We start from the raw sequence: 21,181 nt of genomic DNA on the forward strand, positions 1-21,181 counted from the left end.
TTGAGGACCCTTAGTGTACACTAATGGTAAACACCATCATTGCTCCTCTCCTTGAGTTCTTTGAATGGAACATACTTTTATCCTTTCTAGATATAAAAAGGTAAAACCTAATTTAAATATGCAGGGTATGGAAGGCTAATTTTCATTACATTTTTGCTCTAATTCTTTAAATTTTATATTTAATATGCCATGTACGATCCAGAAAATATGTAGACAAGACCAAAGTGGACTTTTTCATTTGTTCTAGGTAAGTTACTTGAGTGTCTCCTCTTACTGGTGGTACACTTTTTCCTCTTATCTCAGAGAAACTGAAACCTTGGGACCTATGTCATCCTTTTCTCCTCCCTCACCACTTTAAGTTGCCACTAGCCCAGCCCAGCCCAACCCATTCCCATGTTCTTTTTTTAAAAATACTCCTACTACAGATCTGTTCTTGTCTTTTTGTCCTTTTCTCACATGGTTCCTGGAACATTCATTCACCTCTTCTTTCCTCAGGCTGCCCCTGCCCCTAATGTTATCCCCTGTGGTGTGTTTATGATGTAGTCTTGTTAGGCAAATATTTTGGGATTGGCTTTGTATTTTAATCATCATTGTTGAGCTACAAAATCACTTGGGGCAGGATGAAGCTATACCACCATACCACATTCTTTTGTGTATGGTGTCTTTCAAAAGAGTACCCCCAAATACTTTACAGCATACACAATAAGTTTATGGGGCAAGGATAAACTCAAACATGTGAGCAGTAACTGGTTTAAGTTCCATCTTTAGCATTTTAGTTTACACATTCCACAGAAAGAATCCAGTGCCAAACAACAACTTAAAATGGAAAAAGTATAGAACTAGTGGGCACAAAGATATCTTAAAATCTGCATGACTCAACCCTCTACTAATGCAGAATTCTTAACCAACAGTTTTCTCTTCCCCTTATATGCAGCTTGAGCCCCCTTCTAAGAGTTCTTTATATTATGGTATTGCCCCAGGAGCCCAATCAAAGACCAGGCTCCCACTGTGTGAGGCATCCTAGAAACACAAGGTAACAGTTCCTGCCCCCCAAAGAGCTTGCAATCAAAGTCAGAAATCCTAAGGTACACCCTTGAATCCCATTCTCCTCTGCCCTATTCAGTTTTGCTATGGTTCTAGGTCTTGTACCATTCCCCACAGGACGTGCACTATCCTGAAAGTAAGTATTGGTATATTAGTAGAATTTGTTTTGAAGTAGCAACCTAGAATCCACCATGTTGCAGTATTGCTTTGAATGGCAGGTAAAGAGGCTGTGTGAAGTTAAAATACTTAAGACCTTTTACCAGTCTGGAATGTCAGACATGCAATCTGAAGTTCCCAAATGCAAGATTTAAAGCGTTAGTGATGCAGGGAATAGAGATTTCTTACACCACTTCAATAGGTAACAGCATCATCCTCAACCTTCACAGAGGAAACAGGACTCCAAAATTAGGTCTTTGAAGTAAGGCAGGAACTATTTTTTCAATTGTTTAGTTTTAAAGTTCAGTTAAATATGGAATATGTAAAAACTGAACATGTTAACTCTGCTCCCTGTGAACATTTGGCATCATATACACTTGTTTTACAGTGATAAAACTATATATTTTACTCCTGTTCATACTGCAGAACCAATACCGCTACGTGAGAGCAAGATTCTGTTCACAGTCATGCGCTAACATAATTGTTAAATTTCCAATACAGGATTAAACCGTGCCCTGAGCTACACCTGTGCAATTCCAGCAAAGACACTGAGATGCACAGGTGTAACTGAGGGTACAATCTGGTCTGCATAATCTATTATTGCATATCATAAGACAGAAAGCTGGATTCATATGTCAGGTTGAGTTTGCATGGCTGGCAGTTCAAAAAAAGGTCCTTTTGTTTTAAAACTGAGCATGTTTGCCCTGGAAGTAATTGAAAGGCAAACACAGAATCCCCCCAAGTGACACTCCAAGAATGTTTTCAGACTAGAACTGCACTTTAGAATTTAAGCTTACATACATGGGATTTTTACAGTTCATCCCCCAACTGAAACCATCAATTCCCCTCCCACTTTTTTTTTTTTTTGGCAATGCATAAAGTCTTAAAAGGGCATTGGTGCACATTAGTCTAATATGTTGGCTAAAGTGTATATAACTCTGTAAATATTTTACCTTAATTTTACATGTATCCGTATACATAAAGTTATTTCCACATACTCTAATGAAGTGTCTCTGCAGCAGCTAGATTATAGAGGATTATGAGGCATGTCTTCAGTGGGAAAATACCTGGCAGCAAGTTCAAAAGCAAGTATGACTTCCTGTTTTCTTACTCAATTACCGTGCTGTTATGAATGAATGGGAACTCTGACTAAAGCAGGTGTGGTTTAGTATGCCAACTCCTACCAAGAATTCCCCCCAAATCGGGGGAACAAAGAAAAAATAGAGACCTCTTGAGGAGTAGATAGTTCTTTCTAGCTCAGTCCAAAAACACACCAAAAAAAAGGGATCACTAAGTGGAGGGAGCATTGAACTGCACATAATAAGGGCCACCCCTGTCATTTAGGCAGAGCAGGCTGCAGAATGTTTTAATGGTTATTAGTTAAAGCCCCTTTTAAAATGGCCACCATCTCTCCTTGTTCTCAACAGGACTAAAGCTACTGTTGCTCAGGAAAGATGGTGGCCCCATATGCCATCAAACAGCAGGGACACTCAGTCTGGTTGAGATGCTGGCCACTTTGAAAGAGCACCTCTCCATGGAATTCCCTGTAGTACACCACTGCATCCTTCTGCCTCTGCAGAGAGGCAGAGGGAAAACTGATCACTAATCCTAAACTAATACTCAAATGTAGTACATGAACAAAATTTCAGTGAGTTTTAACTGTATGGGAAGTTTGAAGAGCGTGTTCAATTACTGAGATTATTGGGCACAAAAAAGGCTGATAGTAGGTACTAAATAGCTTAAAGGACCTACTTAGTTTTAACTCCCGAACAGATTAGGAAACTTGCTGAGTACATAATGAAATTTTCTGAGAAGTTACGAGTCAGCACAGTAGTTTGGGGGAGGATACATAGAAAAAGGGTTGAACCCTTGGTTTATGCAGAAACATTCAACTTTACGGAGTTGCTAGATATGCCTCCATAATGCAGCCTAACATCTCATTTGCTTTGACTGGTATTCCACAGTGATCCATCCACAATGACACCTAGAAGTCTCTCCCTTACACAAAGCCCATCAACATGTAGGAAAAATTTGAACCACTCTTATGTTTCAATGCAGAAAAGCACAAGAATATTTTGTCACTGTGTTGTCTAATTGCTTAAGACCGTTGGGACTCTTTTGAAATACCTTACAATCCTTTAGCTTTGGCCAACCCGAAATCGTGTCATCTGCCTCACTATTCACAACTTCTTCCATCTCATTCAATACACTGAAAACTTTTCTTTGAAGACATAGCTTAGATACTTTACTATTAACCTCTTTCCATGTAGAAACTGACCATTTATTCCTTCTCTTGTATACCTTGACTACATGAATACCTACAACAAGAAGCGTTTGTGGCAACTATCAAAGGCTTTTTGAAAGGCAGTCATATCTACTGCTCTCCTTGAGCTATTTTGTTGACTCCCTCAAAGAACTAATAAGGATGGACAGGCAGGTCTACATTTTCAGAGCTTCAAGTCCATTCCAATTTCTATCAGGATGCAGAATTTGGATGGAGAGGGCCAGGAACATGCCCATACCAAAATTAAACACACACTTTGCCTAGCAATAGGCTTATTTGGGGACACAAACTCCTCTCATACAGAGTTCTTTTATTGTTTCATTCTTGTGGTCTTCCTATTGCTACAATCCATTATAAAACTGCATCATCAAATAACATCAACACCCAAGAAGATAGCTGCCAAGATTGACTCACTCGTCCTCCTTTATTGATCTGCATTAACTACCAGTTATAACAGCTGAAACAACTTCGTAACTTCATAGTGTAACTAGAAGTATCTATGATTCACATGTGTTGTAATGACTACGCACAACAGAGCTAAAGTTAAAGAGGTTACGGAAGCTTCAACATCAGTTTCCTTACTTTTGAGAATATGAGAACAATAGAGCACATTTTAAGTCAGTTACTTTAATAAAAGATGCATTGAAAAAGTTGTATTAGTGACTAGCTGACAAGATGCAGAATTTCATAGTGGACTCAAATGCAGATTTTACTGTATAGACTGTTTCTTTAGAAGGACTAGAACAAAAACACTATGCATGTTGCTCTTTGTAGTATTTACTTCTCTATCCAGCAAGGGGAAGAATTACTTGCTTTTGGCCTGACTCAACTCCCAAGAGGATTTTCCCCCCATTTTCACCGCTCCTATTGTACAGTATGGGTGGAAGTTATTTTACTTAAAGTGTAATCCTTGAAGAGTTACCTGGTGTATCTCATATCCTGCTGTAGATACACAGATTTGAAATCTAGCTCTTTTGCACATGCAAGCCTGAATTTGTGAATGCTCACCTGGCTGGTGGAACACATGCAAAATAGGAATGAATTCCCATGTTGCAAATTAATACCTAGCCCTAGATATCCGGCCCTAGGGGAGAAGAAGGGAAGGAGAATTACACTGGGGCCACATAAACCTACACTGTTCTTTACTTTTTATGTTTGTGATGTAAATTTATCACACTTAAAAAAAACGTATATTCCTAGTTACATTATGAAAAGCCCCAATTTTTTTTTTTTATAGACACACGTTACAGAGGAAGTTCATACAAGAAAAACACTACCTATGCAAAAACAGGTGTCTAAAAGTCTTATTTTTCAGGGCCTGCATTTTTGCTTAAGACTATACACATGATTGTGAATTGCTACAGCCGTTTTGAGGAAATGGGACATCTGATGAAATATTATAATCTTTCTATTTTAGGGCTTGGCTACACTTACATTTTAAAGCGCTCTAACTTGCTAGCTCAGGGGTGAGAAAGGCATCCCCTTCAGCGCAGCTGTGCTCTCAGCACTCAGAGCTAATCCCCCTGGGGAGGTGGATTACCAGGAGCGCTGGGAGACCTTTCTCCCAGCGCTCACGCGCGACCACACTCACGCTTCAAAGTGCTGCCGCAAGAGCGCTCCTGCGAAAGCGCTTTGAAGTTTCCAGTGTAGCCATGCCCTTAGCTTCTGGCAGCGATTTGACAAATCTATTGGTTCCCATTCCATTATGACAAAGGCAGTCAGAAGTCTATGTGCCACATTAAGACCATTGTTCAGAAATTGCCCTTTGCTGTCTTTTGTCTTTACAGGATGCTAAAGGCATAGCTTTCCAATGTTTCTGCAAGCTTTCAGCCTCTGCTTCACTTCATTTGTGCAAGAAAGGCTTCTAATTTCCAAGTCTTTGGTTGGGATACAGAGATGTCAAACTTTGCTGACTTCCAGAGGCTCTTCTCATTGGGAGTTGGTACACTATTTTCAGATCGGATTTCGTTCCATGTCATCTTTCTAGGTTGGAGCTGCACGTCCCAGTTGCTTCAGACACTATTACGCAGACACTGCCAGGTACTGCATTTCCCATTCTCTGATATTGCCTCTTCCATGTTTAATTTTTAAATACATTTTATAGATTAGTAAAAAGCTCCTTGTGACAGTGTGAGCTCTTGTGAGCACCTGCTGTCAGATGGGAGCAATCCTGCACTCTTTCCTTTCTTTGCTGACAGCATCCCCTGTTGGCTGTGGCCCTCAGGCAGGTTTTCAGTGGCTCAGCCCTCTAGCTAAGTCACTCAGGTAATAGTTGGATGGATGGATGAATCCATTCTGGGGTAAGAGGTCTAACAGGGGCTGTCCCTGTGCCCTTATTAATGTCTTTAGTCCTGCCTCTGGGCCCAGTTCTCAGTCCCTTCTGGGCTAGCTTTAGTCTGTGTCTGCTCTGGTATAGAGCAGTGCCCCCAGGTCACAGGGAGTGCCCTGGTACACAGCAGTCTCCCTGGAGACTCTTTGCCTTTATCAGTTCTTATTGCCCCAGCTCTGAAGCCCCGTCACTCCTTCAAGTTCAGTCCCCTTCGGGGTAACAAAGTCCAACAAATGGTTGGCTCTCTGCAGGGTCTTCAGCCCTGTCCCTGAGCCTGGGCTCAAGCTTCTAAACTAAACTTGTCTCCTTCTCATGGCTTTGTGGGGCATGGTGGGAGGGGGACGGACTCATCCACTACTCTGGATCCCAAACGAGGACCTGTATAAATAGCAGCCATGTGCTGTTTCCTTTAATAGCTGCGACTGCTGCTGCATTCCCTGGGTCTGTAACCACGTAGCCCCTTCCTCTTTACCCTTACCTCAGGGCTGAAGTTCTCAACCCTTCTGCTTCCTCACTGAATGCCAATGCCACCAACCACCAGCCAGGAGCACCCCTCCTTACTCCTCTGGTACCAGCCAAGAACTGATTAGTTCAAACCCCGCAGTTCCTTTCAGCTGAGCTTGCTGTGCTCTGATTGGGTGCTTCCCTGCAGCCTTTCTAGCCAAGCCTAGAGGACACACCTTCACTGCTCCTTTCCTGGGGCAGGGTATAGCGCCTCAAAGGAAGGGGTCTAAAAGGCCTGGTATACCCTGTCACAGTCCTGTTAGTTAATAACTAGCAAAACTTTCTTCCCACATGCAGCTTCATTCGTAAACCATTCTATCAATTTGGCAACCACATAAATGGCAGGATCCTAGCACTGCAAGGGTGTTTTCAGTGGTTTTAATCTAAAATGTGTACTGGAGGATCCATGTTTGTGGTCTTTCAATTACTTCCTTATGAAGTAAGTCCAATTTACAAGCAACTGCCAGCCCTTCAAACAAGCAGAGATCAGAAAGCCAAGCTCCGTTCTTTCAAGCTCACGCATCACAACCAGTAATGAAAGTTCTTCTGGCCAATCTAACCCTGCTTTACGGCTTTGCAAGCGTTAGCGCCACTGAAGTCAATGCAGACCAAGTAGCCATGTGAAAAGCATTTCGTTTTTGGAAACAGTACAATGGTCAAGTGCCATGAGAAAGGCACTGGCATTAAAATTACCATTTCCATGAAACGTTTGAACCAGGGTTTTTTTGTTTAACCATATTTTAACTTTTAGTGCACATAGCAAAGATGTCAAACGGGAAACATCAGGATTAATTGTAAGCCACCATTAACAGTAGCAAACCTGGAAAATAGTCTTGGGCCAGATTAAAAATTTACATACAGCATGTGCGTGTTTATACAGAGAGAAAGTTTACCTTTAAGGCTGCAGAAGAGAACAAACTTTAATGCAAATAATTATTGCTTAATAATTCCTTTTACCTTATAGGTTGTCATTCGATGCTGAGCAATTACAGTCAGCTTTTCTAGGAGCCCTCGTAATCTCTCCTGTGTAGCATGGGAGATCAAGTTCACAACATCAGAGTTAGGTTCCATAATGTCATGCCTTTTACCTGTGGAAGCAGAGAAAATCCATTACGTGTTTTCGGAGTAGCTGATAATTGAAATAATTAGCACAGCAGGTATTCTGTTCCCCCTGGAAGTCATACCCATTACGAATAAAGGTTTGGAGATTATGATTTTCCTGGTAAAGTCACAACTTCAAAGATCTTAGACATTACATTAATAAAACTTAGCCTGGAGCTTCAGAAAATATAGACATTGTTTCACTTAGCCTCTAGAATCATTCTCCTTGCAAGGTCATTTATAGGACAAAGTTAATAAGAACACAAATCAAGCCGTATGTTCGGGGGGGGGGAGAAAGGGTAGCTGTAGAAATTAGTGCCATATTCTGTTAATTTCAGTAATTAAAAAAATAGAGGATTGCATTTTGCCCTGTTAGACACTGCTTGTTAACAACTCATGACATTTATTTCAATGATTTTTTTTTTGCAATGTACTCTAGGCATAAGAGCCTCCTCTCATCTACCTCTGACCAAACAGTATATACCAAATTAACCTAGGACTCCCTAGGTAGTAACTTGAGAAATATATATATATCTCGTCCAATTGGGGTCATAATGCCATCGCCTCTGACCTGTTCTCTCAGACTGCCACTCCTCTCCCGGTTCCCTTATGAGCCCTACTACCTCTCTCCATATTTCAACAGCCGCTATCAAAAAGGGAGACAGCTTTGAGCAAAGCTGCTTGGGCTGTACACCCGAGGCTAAGTGTCACCTCTGCAACCTTCTCACAGTTGCAGATAGCCAAAGAGAAGTATTCCTGTGGTTGACACAATCAACATGTCAATTCATCTACAGGTAGGTACCTGGACAACCCAACTTCTTTTTAAATAGACAGCACAATTTAGCTACTGATAACCAATGCTGGTATCAGTGTCAAGACAGAAAGTTTTAATTTTCTTGCCCTCTCCCTGCACAGACTAGTATTCATTTAAAATGTAATATGGTATTACTCACTAAAAAGTGAAGTGCTAAGAATGTAGCATATACTCTGAAATAATCACCTGTTTTGCATGCCTTTATTTATTGTCATTTAATGGTAGCACCCAGATAATATAGGTCCTTATTGTTTATGTACTCACAAAGGGCCTATGATGATGTTATATGTAAGATCAAACTGCATGAACATTTTTGATCATAAGTTAGTAAGTACTAGGAGCCCAGTTTTAGACAGTAGCTTATTTTGGGACAACATTATTTTAGTTCAGACAGCTTTCAAAAGCTAGCCCACTGAAGGAGGAGGTGAAAAATATATACTGAAATACTTGAAATTACACTTGAAACAATTATTCTTTAGCTTTCTATTTACTTTTTAAACTAGTCCAATTACCAGTGCTTGCTATATTTCCCTTGCCCTCCCAACCTAAATTGTGTAATACGAACTAGAAGATACACTCCATAAAGTAAAGCTATCATGTTAAAATTACATGGTTAAACACTCAAGTCAGGAAATACCAAAGTTTTACACCTTCAGCCTTAACTGTGCCCCTTTGTTTACATCTTGCATAATAAAACTGACTTTTAACACATTAACGTACTATGTTTCAAATAAGAAAAAAGTTTCCTTCCAGTTTTACTGCCCCATTATGACAATATCTCATTATTGACTCATAGGAGCATTGCTTCCAAGATACTTATTAAATTGTCACTACCTATGTATTACATATTTTCTTTTCAATTAGCAGCATTGCTTTCCTTACATACATTTCAGGGATGAGACAAGTTAAAAACTAGACTTTATAGTTAACAGCTAGATTTTCTATTTTCTTTTGTAAACAGAATTTCCACACTAAGTATACTTTACACAGAACACTTGCACGAATTCCGGCTAACCATATCACATAGTATCAGAAGAAGGTATTACATAGATGACTAAGGGTACAGAAATGTTGTCTGATTACATTGAGAAATAGTATAACCATGTAATTGGATTTCTGTAACACATGAGAGTTATGGACACACATACAATGTTATTGCCTGACAGTGTTTACTGTAAAACCTTAGTGTTCGATTAAGGCAACCCAAGCAGGTAGAGACTAAGCAGCGAAAAAGGAACAAGGAAACCACTTTTTTAAATAAAAAAAATCTATCTTATCAATTTATAAGAGCATCCAATAGTGATGATCATGATTAGGACCTCATTCTGCTAGGTGCTGTACACATGTGTGTTTGCTGTAGAGAGCAGAGAGCGATCTAACACTTAGGCTACGTCTACACTACCTATGCTACGCAACTCCAGCTACGTGAGTAACGTAGCTGGAGTTGATGTACCTTAGGTCGAGTTACTGTGGGGTCTACACCACGGGGGGGTAGGGGGGTGGTGTCGACAGGAGAAACTTTCCCGTCGACTTACCTTACTCTTCTCGTCAGGGTAGAAGTATAGGGGTCAACTGGAGAGCAATCCACTGTCAATTTGGAGGGTCTTCACTAGACCCACTAAACTGACCGCCTGAGGTTGGGGGAGAGATACAAACAAGTTTTTAAATATGTGCATTCTTGGTATATGCTCCCAATATTATTCATAAATAAAAATACATAGTTTTGCCCCATCTGCCCTCAGCCCAGCTCTTTAAAATGTGAGCTGAGTTCTTGCAGGCATTGAAGCAAAAATGGTCTGAAAAATAGGTCTCAAGGGAAAGCAGTAGTTTTGAGCATCAACGCATGCCAACAAGATTGCTACTCCTGAAACAGCTTTCAAGATTATCAGGAGCCCTGAAGACACTGAAAAAGGAATATGTTGGAATGTCACCTTCTTACTAAACAGATTGTTTCCTGTGTATAGGCTGGCCTGGGTTTACTTCTGATCATATGAGCAGAATCTGTAACACTTGTGTAAGAAGTGCATATTTAATAGTGAGATTTCAGAGCTTGAGAGCTGCCACTGGGTTGGGAAGGAAGGCAATTATTCTACTATTATTATACTTCCCTATGTTATGGGTTGCATCGGTAGAAAGCTGACTAACCAACACCCTGTTCCAATACGCCTGTGGGTAATTGATACTGTGCAGTACCTAGGTCACAAACATAATTAAAAAGGTTCACAGCTTCTGTTCATGTCTTTGTTGCTGTTGGAGCATCTTTTCTTTGGGTTATCTTACAAAGTTTTATTTTTAAGACACACTCAAAAATGTTTAGGACCGATTTCCTGATTGGAAGTTCAAATAAAGAAGTATAGCTGTCTTGTTTTCCAGACTAAATAGAGATTTATGAACTCAGTAAGAGATTACAATACATTCTAATTTCATTTTTTAAAAGAGTGAAAATTGTTCGATGCAATCATTGAGTCCAGAATATCATTTACGGATGCTTTGATCTCACCTATGTCTAAGATCTTCTTTTGCAAAGCCTCTGAAGAGAGAAATGGTTCATCTGCACAAGATCGGATCAGTGTACCGACCACTTCAGAATTTGTTGCCAATATGCATGCATTCTCTTCACTCAGGTTGACCCCAGCCATAGAAGTCACATCATTGATGTCATCTTCGTCTCTACCAAAAAGAAAGCCAATTGTTATTCTGTTCTTTCCATCACATCCTGAAAGAGACTTTTGTATTGCTGACCAGTTTTATACACAAGTGTAAACTACCTGTATATAACCATCCCTATTCATCAGTGGGCAAACAGTCTACTACAGCAGAACCTAAGAGTTATGAACACCTTTGAAATGGAGGTTGTTTGTAACTCTGAAATGTTTGTAACTCTGGACAAAACACTGATTGTTCTTTCAAAAGTTTGCAACTGAACATTGACTTAATACAGCTTTGAAACTTTACTTTGCAGAAGAAAAATGCTGCTTTTAACTATCAAAATTTAAATGAAACAAGCACAGAAACAAAAAGAAAAGGAGTACTTGTGGCACCTTAGAGACTAACAAATTTGAGCATAAGCTTTCATGAGCTACAGCTCACTTCGTCGGATTCACGAAAGGTTATGCTCAAATAAATTTGTTAGTCTCTAAGGTGCCACAAGTACTCCTTTTCTTTTTGCGGATACAGACTAACACGGCTGCTACTCTGAGCACAGAAACAGTTTCCTTACCTTGCCAAAAATTTATTTTTTTAAACTTCCCCTTTTTTAAATTTACATTTAACACGGTACTGGATTGTATTTGCTTTTTTTGTCTCTGCTGCTGCCTGATTGCATACTTTGGATTCCAAATGAGGTCTGTAGCTGACTGGTCAGTTCATAAATCTGAAGTTCTACTGTATCTTCAGTATTCAGGGCAGTTTCTGCCCCTTTTCATTTGTCTACTTTTCCAGCTAGGCAGTTTCTATATAATATGTTGAGGGAAAAGGAAGCTAACAGATACTCAAACCCATTTAATTTATTCTTAAGTGGCTGACAGACTTGTACTCCAATTCAATGTACTAAGACAAGGGCTAAAGCCCACGATTATCAGAACAGTTAGTGACCAGTAATGATTTAAAACTAGTCACCACTGATGTTTCCTGCCTCTACTCCCCAGTAGCTGTTGAGCAATTTCAAGAGTGTATTCATAATGTATTAGCAGAATAGAATTCTTAATCTTTCAGGAAGTGTGCAAATTAGGCCTTCAATGCCTGGTAATTGAGTGCTAATTGATCTTCACAAGTACACTCCAATTCCCCTCTTCCTAATGACCACAGAATCTTTGGCTGCTGTGATCCCACTGTGGTATAATTACATCTACTACCATGGATCAGCCTGTAAAGGGGGATATGTAGTCAGTGTACCTATTAATACAATGTATACACTAAGCCACCAGAGGACTTAACAGAAGTTCATGCTGAAATTTGATGCTTAGATCCTTCAAGGATGAGTTCTAAGGAAAAACGTGCATCTCCAGTATCATTTCATACTACTTAGTCCAAATGACTCTCTCACCTAACTTGTAGTTTAGTGCTCAAGTAAGGAACTGACAGAATATGTGGCTAAATTATAACATGCTTTTCCTCATGTAGTGTAGCTCTACTAATGTATTGATTTCAACCTGCAAAAATCCATTTCTCTAAATAGCCCTAACAATTACTAGTTTCTATGATACATTCAATTAATTTATTTCAAGTAGGGCACTATGTAATGAACTCCAGTTGAAAGTTAAAGAGCAACAGCCGTGTTAGTCTGTATTCGCAAAAAGAAAAGGAGTACTTGTGGCACCTTAGAGACTAACCAATTTATTTGAGAATGAGCTTTCATGAGCTACAGCTCACTTCATCAGATGTATACCGTGGAAACTGCAGCAGACTTTATATACACACAGAGATCATGAAACAATACCTCCTCCCACCCCACTGTCCTGCTGGTAATAGCTTATCTAAAGTGATCATCAGGTGGGCCATTTCCAGCACAAATCCAGGTTTTCTCACCCTCCACCCCCCCACACAAATTCACTCTCCTGCTTGTGCTAGCCCATCCAAAGTGACAACTCTTTACATAATCAAGTCGGGCTATTTCCTGCATAAATCCAGGTTTTCTCACATCCCCCCCACCCCCATACACACACAAACTCACTCTCCTGCTGGTAATAGCTCATCCAAACTGACCACTCTCCAAGTTTAAATCCAAGTTAAACCAGAACATCTGGGGGGGGGGGGGGGGGCGGGTAGGAAAAAACAAGAGGAAACAGGCTACCTTGCATAATGACTTAGCCACTCCCAGTCTCTATTTAAGCCTAAATTAATAGTATCCAATTTGCAAATGAATTCCAATTCAGCAGTTTCTCGCTGGAGTCTGGATTTGAAGTTTTTTTGTTTTAAGATAGCGACCTTCATGTCTGTGATTGCGTGACCAGAGAGATTGAACTGTTCTCCGACTGGTTTATGAATGTTATAATTCTTGACATCTGATTTGTGTCCATTTATTCTTTTACGTAGAGACTGTCCAGTTTGACCAATGTACATGGCAGAGGGGCATTGCTGGCACATGATGGCATATATCACATTGGTGGATGTGCAGGTGAACGAGCCTCTGATAGTGTGGCTGATGTTATTAGGCCCTGTGATGGTGTCCCCTGAATAGATATGTGGGCACAATTGGCAACGGGCTTTGTTGCAAGGATAAGTTCCTGGGTTAGTGGTTCTGTTGTGTGGTATGTGGTTGTTGGTGAGTATTTGCTTCAGGTTGCGGGGCTGTCTGCAGGCTGGATTTGTGCTGGAAATGGCCCACCTGATGATCACTTTAGATAAGCTATTACCAGCAGGACAGTGGGGTGGGAGGAGGTATTGTTTCATGATCTCTGTGTGTATATAAAGTCTGCTGCAGTTTCCACGGTATACATCTGATGAAGTGAGCTGTAGCTCACGAAAGCTCATGCTCAAATAAATTGGTTAGTCTCTAAGGTGCTACAAGTACTCCTTTTTTTTGAAAGTTAAAGGCACTCACACAATATTGCTAACAGAAGTTAGATTCTGGCTATCACCCTGAAGAATTTTCAAGTTATTCCATGTAGTGGTTATACTGAAAGACTTGCATGACAACATCTATATATAAAACAACAATACTTTTCCACAGTAATTTCTCTTAACACTTTTATACTAGGTATTGTGTTGAATCCCTGCGAAAAAGCCCTTTTACCAGTCAGCAGTACATGGCTAAAGATATCAGTCTACAAGTTCATGGGGGCGGAGGAATGAACATACACCTTGTTCTCTGCTTATCTCTACTTGAAGCTGAGATTCTCACAACATTTGTTAAATGGGAATGAAAGTCATGTAACATAGATGTACTTCACTATGTGAACTTGAATATATAGTAACAGATGAAAAGTGAGTCTCTGGCACCCTCTGGTGTTTGACTATGCCTGTTTTATTCAGTCTTTTATTTACTCCATTTTACTGAAGGGAGAAGAGAAGGCTAGAAAGGAACACTTAAATCTATCCTATATTATATTGACCCTGGGCTACTAATCGGAATAAACGTATGGCCTTTAAATTCTATCAAGGTGAGACTGATAAGCTTGGTAGAGAGAAGGAAGCAACCTGAAGAGTGAGAAAGAATTCTACCAGCACTCAGACATCAGAGTGAGACCACCAACAGATGCAACAGCTGTCAGCAATGCGGTCTGTGAATACCCCTCAACAGTGGTTTCTTGCTCCTACTCTTTGTCTGATAGGGCCCAAATTTGTTAGTCTTTCAGACAAGTGGCAAGGCCCATCTTTTCACTTAAGTATTTGGGGAGGACTGTATTTCTGCAGTGGTCTATGGTTAATATAGTTATAAATACCTGAAGAGCCATTTGTATTATATATATTTTTCAATTCTGTAAGAGCTTTTTAGTGGCCGGGATGCTCAAGTAATAGTAAACAAAGAAAAGGGAAGTGCCAACATTAGAACTGGAGATTATTTCAACTGGTAAAGAAATATTTTTCAGGTGTTTTCTTGAAAAATGTGTGCAGTAGTTCCAAGGCACTCAATTGTTCCATGGCATCTATTGTAAAAACAGGGGCCACGGGCATATACTGTATACTCACAATTTTCTGAAATCCTATTATCTAAACCTCCTCATTAACTGAATCCCAGCATGCGGAACAAGGAAGGTATTCGGATAATAGAGCAGAGACTCTCGGCCACAGGGGAGGCCACCCTGACATTGAATGGCTCTCATGGCAGCGTGGCAAGCCCCCTGCAGACCTGCTGTCATGGGAGGGAGGGAGCAAGGCTGTCCCTGCACTGCCACCAGGCTGGCGACATCCGATCCCTGCAGACACAAGATGCAGACAAGGCTGTGGTCCCCGCAGGGCAGAGGAGAGTCCTAGCCATGAGAGACCAGTCAGCTTCCCCCCGGCACCTTGCACCTACAATAATCGAATGGGCAGGAATGGCAGCATAAGAAGCCTCCTGCAGCCCCTCTTGAAGCCAAGGTTCAAGTCTGATTTAAGTTGGAAGTCGAACTGCTTTTGGTAGTCTCCATCTCTGTTCCAACGCTCACTTTTCAAGAGGAAAAATGATTTTGAAGTTCTGAAATTTAATGAGTTACTGGGACTAAAATCTTTAAGAATTCTAGTGATCTAAAGGGCCGGTATTTTGCTGGCCACCACAGTCAGAGCTTTAGCCGGAGACTTTTACCTCTACCTAAAAGGAGCAAATATCTAAGAGGAGGTAATAAAAGATTCCTTAAAAGCTCCCAGCTGTATTAGAAGGTTCCAGTACAGCCCAAATTACAGTTCAGTGGCATCTGGCTGTTTGGACTGAGCAGAGGTCATTTTTAGTTTAACCCCAACTAGGGTTTCTGATAAAAAAAGATAACAGTGCGACAAGCTACTTAATGCTGATCTCATAGGGCAAAGCATTGACATGCCTCCTCACTATAAAAGCATCATCATTAATACACAAAGTTATAAGGTCAACACTATGGTAAACAGAATGCTGATAAAACCCCAGACCCAACAGTACAATTCCCATACAATTAATCCAAGTCTCTCAATTTTCAGGTCAATGTTTTTAGGTTCTTCCCCCCACCGCATCATTAAGAGATCCATCAGAAGTCTCTAAATTATTTATTGAGGCATCATTCTCCATATCTATACTGCTGTCTGTTCCTTTTGTTGAAGTCCTGTTTCCTACAGCCACACAAACTTCCGACTTTGTTTATTTTTACCTGAAGGATGTTGTTCCATTCTCTTTTATTTTATTTTTCTGAACAGGAGATGCTTGAAGCGACAGAATTTTGTTTCCTGGCAGTGTAATTTGTTTCAGAAAGGAACCTAAAAAAACATCAACATGCCACAATGAAAAACAAAACCCAAGATAGATGACTGCTTATTCCGTACATATTCTAAACAAAAGTCTTTGTTGCAGGCTGAAGAACCAATTATATCCATTTGGAAACCAGACACTCAAAAGTACTACATTCTACATATTATGCAAGGCTAACAAATTAATATATTTTTTTTCCTCTTAATGAAATAGTTTCACTATCTTATTGCTAACCTACGCAGGTCACATATCCCACTACAGGAATGAGTTAGCTGAGACAAACGAAAATGTACTGAATTATACGTTAAATTAACTTGTACCAGTAGACGTCTCACTTAATATCATGAAGTGCCAAAAAGAGAACTTAAGGAAACAATCAATTTGCTGGAATGAGCATACTTAGAGTACTCAAAATAGTAAAACTATTTATCTTTTAAGTTAAATGTTTTCTCAGCAGGCAAGGTGATGGACAGAGTACTCCCAAGGCTCTGAGAGTATACAGTTCCAAGCAACTTCCAAAAACACCCATATAATTTTACCTTAACTGACTGGTTTGAATACATTATTCCCCTTGTCCCTTCAGTGTCATTCTGCCACAATATCTAATGCTACAATGAAGCATTTTCCCATCTCCCTGTTTAAAACAAAACAAAACAAACCCCCAAAATACAGAAGTCCAGCCCTACCTGCAGGAAACTGATTAGTCTGAATTAGTGCGTTTAATGGCATCCTTTTTTCGCCAGGTTTCTGGAGAGTCAGTGTTGCTGTTTGTGGAAGTGTGGCCACTTGTTTAACAATGCCTCCTGATGGCTGCTGGACTACCTGGAAACAGTATATCCAATATCAAACATGGAAAGAGCTAAATATAGAGAGACATGAATCCTATCAACATGCTCATTCAACCAAAACTGCTGGGGGACATGCATGCATGTCTAGTTTTCACTTTAAGAAATACATCATGCTCATGAAACTTCAAATATACTTTTTGTCTTGACAGGACAAGTAAACCTACCAGTTGTTCACATTTGTACTTAGCAACACTGACTTGTTTGGAGTGTTAAAATGGTTTGGACAACAGACATTTCACTCCTAGCCATGTTGCCTATTTCCAATTGCTGTATCAGAACAGTTTCCTAATATCATATAATTCACAGCACTAAAGGCTTTAACTCTTTGATAAATGAAACTGGCATTAAGGGCTATCAATAGAAGATTGAACTTGTTGCTATATGGATTCAAACTATCACACTCTACTCAAAAGCCAGCATTTTTTAATTCGCAGACAATGGGTTTCATAACTAGTTCTTAAATTGTCTTTATACAGATAGACAGCTGAAGACTATATGCATCTACAAAAGTGTTAGTAAAGATGAAATTTGAAAACAATGCTTTTTTCCCTGAATAACCTAATTTTTAATACATATTTTTTGTACATTAGAGGGCCCCTCAAGTCCATACTTCTGCTGTGACTGACAAGTACTATCCAGCAACACTTGCACTGAATGCATTGGAGTTTATACAAGATAAAGAGCAAAAATCATAAGCACCTCTTGTGAGTGCTGCAGCAATAATGGTAAAGGAGAGTTGTGCTGTATTAAATTGGTCTGACCCAGTATGGCAATTCTTATGTTCAAATAGATTGAATTGGACTTCGTTTCAGGGGCGTTTTTGTTAGACAGGTATTTAAATAAAGCCCGATTAGCGTGATTTCGATGCTACTTTAACAGCACATTCATGAGACTTGACTTTTCAGAGCCACATACAAATGTTTTCCAGATGCATCACTTTGTTTCCTCTCACTCAGAGCAGCTGATGAAGTTTGACATAAGCAAGCAAAAGTTTTATTAGTTACTCTGTGAATGTAGCTTTCGTTGTCAATGAAATCTGGCTTGCAACTTCTAATCCAGATCTTTGCAGATGATATGGAGAAGTGATATTAAAAACCCCCCCACAAATAAGACCAAGTACAAACTAAGATTTTTCCACGGTACGTCTACACTGTAGCTGGGAGTGAATGTCCCAGCACAGGAAGATTGACTCATCCTAGCAAGGCCCGAACCAGCACACTAAAAATAGCAAGGTGGACATTGACGCTCAGACGGAAGAGCCCTCCCAACCTGGCACATAAGGAGTGGTGGATAGTAGGACAAAAAAGGGGGTAAAAAAGGGGGTAAAAAAAGCCTTTCCTTCAGAAAAAGCCTGTTAATCAGAAGGGTAGTGTTGCATCTAAAAGAGCTGATGTAAACAGCAGGATATTGCAGAAGAACCAGAAGAGAATGGATCAATTGACCAGAAATAGGGGTCTAAGAACAGTGAGGGGGCCAGGAGGCCATGGTTCTCCCACTTTTTACTGGGCAAGCAATGTGGAGAGGGAGCAGAGAGGAGCAAGCATATGGGTGTTATGATAACTTAATGAATGAATGAATGAATTAAGAGAGAATGAATAATGCCTATACACTGGTTAAGGCACTCACCTGGGAAGTAGGACACCCAAATTCAACCCCTTGATCCAATAAATATTTAGTGTGTAAGAAGTGGAACAATTTCAACAGGAGAGATTGAGACAGTCCCCGGCCCTTCCAAATACATTGTAGCCACCTGGTTAGGACTTTCACCAGGAAGGGAGGGAGACAAGTTCAAATCCCTGTGCCACATCAAGTAGAGGAAGGAACTGAACCTGGGTGTCTTATATCACAGGTGAGCGCCCTAAACAATTAGCTAAATTGGCCTCAAAATGCCCCTGTATTTAGGGTACCTGTGACACATTTTTCTTAGGCTTCTCTTTAGTTAAGATTCTTGAGAAAAAGTTAATATTGGGAGCTTCTCCTTAAATGATATCACACTGGATAGTTTACGTACATTGCTATAAAAACAGCCAAAAAGCCCAACACGCACTGTTGAAGACCCAGAGCAGGACAAGAAACTCAGAGATAAAGAGAAACTCTCTCTTTAAATATTATTCTTTGGTCATTTTAATAATTAGTTGAGTTTCTTTTATAATATAAAAAACCTTAGGAGACAGGAGCTTACTAAAATAGTTTAGCCACTTAGTGCTGAAAACCACCATGCACTTCTACATGAGTTAGTTTGCAGATTTCAGTTCAATTCCCAGTGAACAGGAATCCACACTACAATCCACAGTATCAATACTCCTAGGAAAAACCCAGGACAGAAGCTTTAACATTATGGAGACAGGACTCCCTCACCTCTAGACTGTGTCTCTGCCTCAGGATTGAGATCTTCAGCAGAACACCTATTAGGGCGTTCAGCTATACCTACACTTGGCTCCCCTCCCCCCCCCACTAAAGAAAAAATTCTCCCTCTTTTTGCTGTGGAATAACCCTGACAGCATTAGAAATCAGGAGCTGAGATCCCCTCAAATCCAGTTGGGGCAATTAGCATACCTTGCAAGATCAGATACGGAAAAACACTCAGCTCAGAATAAAATTCATGTTCACAACTACTCAACAACAGCCAGATTTATGAACTAGAACATTAATTAGAAGTAGGGTGTCTTCATCACTACACTTGCTCTCCCTTACATGTTAAAACAGCTGCAAACCATTATACTCAGAGGCAATATATTTAATTTATCAAGCATAACAGAACAATGTCTCAGGGAAACCTGAAGTAGCCCATTAACTCATGGCGGAATACACTTATCTAAACATTTATACAACTTTAGATCAAAAAGCACAATCTTAGATCTGAAGATAAAGGCAGAGAAGTTTAATCTTACCAGCTGTTTCACTCTAACTGTCTGTTGAGCATGAACTGACTGTGCCACAATAGAGTTCGGCTGGGTAATTTTAATACTGATAGGTGTCCCAATGACTGATTTCACAGGCTGAAGAGGGGTTGTCGTTGTGGTCGCCACTGCAGATGCAAAGACAGGTTTCACAGCCTGGAGAGAGGTTGTTGCCACTGCAGATGTGGGGACTGGATTTGCAGGATGAAGAGGGGTTGTCACTGGTTTCACAGTCTGGAGGGAAGCTGCTGCTGCTGTCACCAATGTGGAGGGGACGGGTTTTACAGTCTGAGAGCCTGTGACCACTGCAGAAACAGGGACTGGTTTTATGGGCTGAAGAGAAGTTGTTGCCAGAGCTGAGGTGGTCACTACTGTGGAGGAAGTTGGTGCTGCAGAGATACAGGTAGAAACAGCTGCTTGTGTTGTAGCCTGCTGCTGAATACACTGCTGGATAAAACTCTGGGCATTGGGCATTAGCTGCCGTAAGGCAAGCATACTTTTCTAGAAAAAGAGAAAGACAGCAGCAATCATAATACTGTGAATACCTTTTGCACGTTTAAGAATTACATTACTTTTCAACTGATTTTTTGAAGTTAATCTTGTTTCATGAGGAAGACAATGAGTTTGTTATACAGAATTACATACAACTGCTGTCAAAACAAAACAAAACAGCATGCATAATGCAATAGTTACTAGGATATAATGTGCAATAGTCCGAAGTTATCCACTGCTTCCCTCCATGGAATAAAGCTCATCTGATATTCAACTAAAGTTTCCTTTTAACTAGTTACCTTTCATTTAGTAACTAGGTTGCAGTCCACGCTTCACAATGAGAATAATATAATTACACTGCTTTTGATCTTTGTTTCAAAAAACAGCAGTTTATTTATGGCATTGTGTTTATTCCATTAAATATCTTATATAGAAGCAAAATTCTCTGACAAAGTCTAAGAATCACCTGGAGATTCACTCATATTCACTTTTACACTTCCTGTAGTGAAATATGCCCATTCAGTCCAATTCTGATATTGTTCATATATGAAGTGACATTTATAGCACATTTTAATCATTTATAAAATTTTGGGGTCCAATAAAGATAACTTCATCCTGGAAGGGAATAGCCCTACTATTCTTTATTCCCCAAAATTAGCAGACAAAAAAAATTTACCTTACTTATTACTAGAGTTACACATTTAATTTTTAGTCTGAATAATGCATTATCTGCTTTGTTGGCTGGTGTATTTGGTTCAGATTTCATAAATTAGAGTCTGATAAATCTTCTTAGTAAATTTCTCAAACTTAATGAGAACTTCAAAGAAAGCAGCCAGTGGACGTTTCTCTTTCTA

The 21,181-nt window shown here is 40.0% G+C and overlaps 1 protein-coding gene across 2 annotated transcripts in view; it reads right to left on the reverse strand.

Annotated features, from left to right (window-relative positions):
- TAF4B (TATA-box binding protein associated factor 4b) overlaps positions 1-21,181 on the reverse strand; it is a 180,503-nt gene that overhangs the window by 115,359 nt on the left and 43,963 nt on the right. For both annotated transcript variants that reach the window (XM_075125264.1, XM_048840510.2), the window contains exons 7-11: positions 19,827-20,336; positions 16,774-16,909; positions 15,990-16,095; positions 10,733-10,902; positions 7,275-7,405 (exon numbers count right to left, since the gene is read on the reverse strand). In XM_075125264.1, the coding sequence (XP_074981365.1) occupies positions 7,275-7,405; positions 10,733-10,902; positions 15,990-16,095; positions 16,774-16,909; positions 19,827-20,336 (1,053 nt within the window). The remainder of the gene's footprint in view (positions 1-7,274; positions 7,406-10,732; positions 10,903-15,989; positions 16,096-16,773; positions 16,910-19,826; positions 20,337-21,181) is intronic.

This window comes from Caretta caretta, chromosome 2 (assembly GCF_965140235.1).
Source record: "Caretta caretta isolate rCarCar2 chromosome 2, rCarCar1.hap1, whole genome shotgun sequence".
Classification (NCBI taxonomy): Eukaryota; Metazoa; Chordata; order Testudines; family Cheloniidae; genus Caretta; species Caretta caretta.